The sequence below is a fragment of the Coffea eugenioides genome, unplaced genomic scaffold, assembly GCF_003713205.1.
Source record: "Coffea eugenioides isolate CCC68of unplaced genomic scaffold, Ceug_1.0 ScVebR1_1775;HRSCAF=2691, whole genome shotgun sequence".
Taxonomy (NCBI): domain Eukaryota; kingdom Viridiplantae; phylum Streptophyta; class Magnoliopsida; order Gentianales; family Rubiaceae; genus Coffea; species Coffea eugenioides.
Window position 1 is genome coordinate 1 of NW_020862201.1, and position 2,927 is coordinate 2,927.

The window sequence follows — 2,927 nt, forward strand, 5'->3', positions numbered from 1 at the left end:
AAGTTGTGATAATCTGATTATGAAGAATCAATGGAAAGTGTTAAAGGATAGGAAAAAGCTGTGGGGAGAGAAGTGGATTATTGCAGGGGATTTCAATGACATTCTCTCAAATGAGGAGAAGTGGGGAGGTAGATGGAGGGAAGAGAAGAGCTTCACAGACTTCAATAACTTCGTCAATGATAACTAGCTGGTTGATATTGGCTTTGAGGGGAACCCGTGGACTTGGAGTAACAATTGGGAGGATATAGGGGAAGTCAGAGAAAGACTAGATAGAGGCTTGTGTAGCATAGATTGGTCCTTAGTTTTTGACAAAGTCAAATGCACACATGTTAATACCTTTGTGTCTGACCACAGCATGTTGATGATAGATACAAATCCAGAGACTAGGAAGAGGAAAAAAATGTTTTATTTTGACAAGAGATGGCTAAAGCGAGAAGGAATTCAGGATGTGATCAGAAATGCCTGGGAACAAGACTTTGAGGGATCAAGAATGTTCAGGGTCAAATGTAAAATCAGAAACTGCAGGATTGAATTATTAAAGTGGAGAAATAACTCCAATCACAATGCTAAAAAGAAAATCAATCAAATCAAAAGTCAGCTGGAGAAGATTAGATCTAGCATTCATGCAAGTAATAGAAGGGAGACAGTGGACCTGAAAGAGCAGTTGAAAGAGGCCTACAAGGAGGAGGAATTGTACTGGCACCAAAAAGCTAGATTGAACTGGATAAATGAGGGGGGATAAGAATACTAAATATTTTCATGGGGAGGAGGAGGAGGAACAGAATGTTAAATCTGCAAAGAGAGGATGGCTCTTGAACTGAGAATGAGTAGGAATTAGGTGAGGAAGTAGCAGACTTTTACAGGCAGCTGTTCACTAGTAATTGGAATGGTAGTGCTGAGGAGATCCTTAGGGGTATTCCATCCACCATTACGGCTAGCATGAATGATCAACTGACTAGAGGTGTTGATGAAGAAGAGATCAAAACAGCCCTTTTCTCTATGTCACCTAATAAAGCTCCTAGAATGGATGGTATGTCCCCCATTTTTTTCCAGAAATTCTGGTGTATTATCAAATATGATGTAGTCCAGGCTACCCAGAGTTTCTTTCATTCCAATTCCATGCCCAGAGCCCTGAATCATACCTTAATTTACCTCATTCCAAAAATTAGAGATCTTGTCAATCTTAAGCACTATAGACCTATTAGCTTGTGTAATGTGCTCTATAAAGTTATTTCCAAAATATTGGCTAATAGGCTAAAAGGTGTGCTCAATGTCTGTATCAGTGAAACCCAGTCTGCATTCATTCCTGGTAGACAGATCCTAGACAATGTTATTATAGCCCATGAATACATGCATTTTATGAAAAACAAAAGGCAAGGGAAGAAGGGGTACATGGCTGTTAAGCTAGATATGCCTAAACCTTATGATAGAGTTGAGTGGCATTTTTCTGAGGGCCATAATGCAAAAAATGGGATTTAATAACAGGTGGATTAGCTGGAACTAAATGGCGTTGAATGATGAAATGTGTTGAATCAGTTTCTTACTCCTTCAACATAAATGGTGAGGTTAAGGAGTATGTAGAACTAGAAAGACGAATAAGACAGGGTGATCCTCTTTCACCCTATCTCTTCCTACTATGCTCAGAAAGCTTCTCAAGTCTGCTGAAAAGAGCTGAAGAGGAGAAGAAGATAACTGGACTCAAAATTAGCAGGAATGGACCAAGACTAACACAATTATTTTTTGCAGATGATTCCTTAATATTTTGTAAAGCAGACACCAAACATGCTGAGGAGCTGAGAAGGATCTTGGAGGCTTATGAAAAGAGTTCTGGACAGTTGATCAATCTAGGGAAGTCTTCTGTCTTCTTCAGCAAGAACATGGACCATTGCAAAAAACTGGAAGTATGCTGCAGATTGGGAAATATCCAGATGGTTAATCAAGGCAAATATTTGGGACTCCCAATGGTGATAACAAGGACAAAGGACCAAATTTTTGGATTCATCAGAGACAACATCAAAAAGAACTTGGAAAGTTGGAAGCAGAAATTGCTCAGTCAAGCAGGTAAGGAGGTCTTGTTAAAAGCAGTGACTTCAGCAATGCCAACTGCTTTAAACTACCTCTGAAGCTGTGCAAGGAACTCAGTACACTGATGGCAAACTACTGGTAGGGAGACAATAATGGAAAGGACAAGATGCATCTATGCTCCTGGAAGAGAATGGCTCAGAACAAGAATCAAGAAGGACTTGGATTCAAAGACTTGGTCAATTTCAACAAAGCATTGCTTGGAAAGCAGATTTGGAGATTATTATAAACCCAAATCTGCTAATGTCCAAGGTTCTGAAAGCAAAATACTACCCTAATGGCTTCATTTTCAAGTGCAAGTGTCCCCAAAATGCCTCATGGATCTGGCAAAGTCTGATGGGAGTTAAGCAGCATGTGGAGGATGGCACCTGGAGGAAAATTGGGAATGGTCTTAGTACAGGCATTTGGGAGGACAAGTGGATAGTAGGAAACAGACCTAATCACTCAGAAGAGGTGGAATACAGTGTTAGTGCTCAGAACGTTTAATAGTGTGGATGCAGAAAGGATTCTGAGCATTCCAATCAGCTTAGCAGGAAAGGAGGATAGTAACTTCTGGATACATACCTCAACGGGGCATACACAATGAACTTAGGTTATAAGGCACTCATGAAAGATAAGGAAATCCAGGGAAGGAAAGATCAGGAGGATGCTAGTACAAGTATACATAGTACATCAAAGCAAATGTGGTCTTGCCTATGGAAACTAAACATAAAGCATAAGCTGAAGACCTTCATGTGGAAATGCATCAACAATGCTCTTCCAGTCAATGAAGTAATCTTTAATAGGATGAAGAAAGGTGATCCCATTTGTAAAGCATGTGGAGAAGGGGTAGAGACTATGGAACA

General features: G+C 40.0%; 1 protein-coding gene across 1 annotated transcript; it reads left to right on the forward strand.

Moving 5' to 3' along the window:
• The first annotated feature begins 2,199 nt into the window (after nucleotides 1-2,199).
• On the forward strand, nucleotides 2,200-2,568 carry LOC113755813 (uncharacterized mitochondrial protein AtMg00310-like). The gene has a single exon (XM_027299715.1). The coding sequence runs from the start codon at nucleotides 2,200-2,202 to the stop codon at nucleotides 2,566-2,568; it is 369 nt and encodes a 122-aa protein (XP_027155516.1).
• The last annotated feature ends 359 nt before the right edge of the window (nucleotides 2,569-2,927 follow it).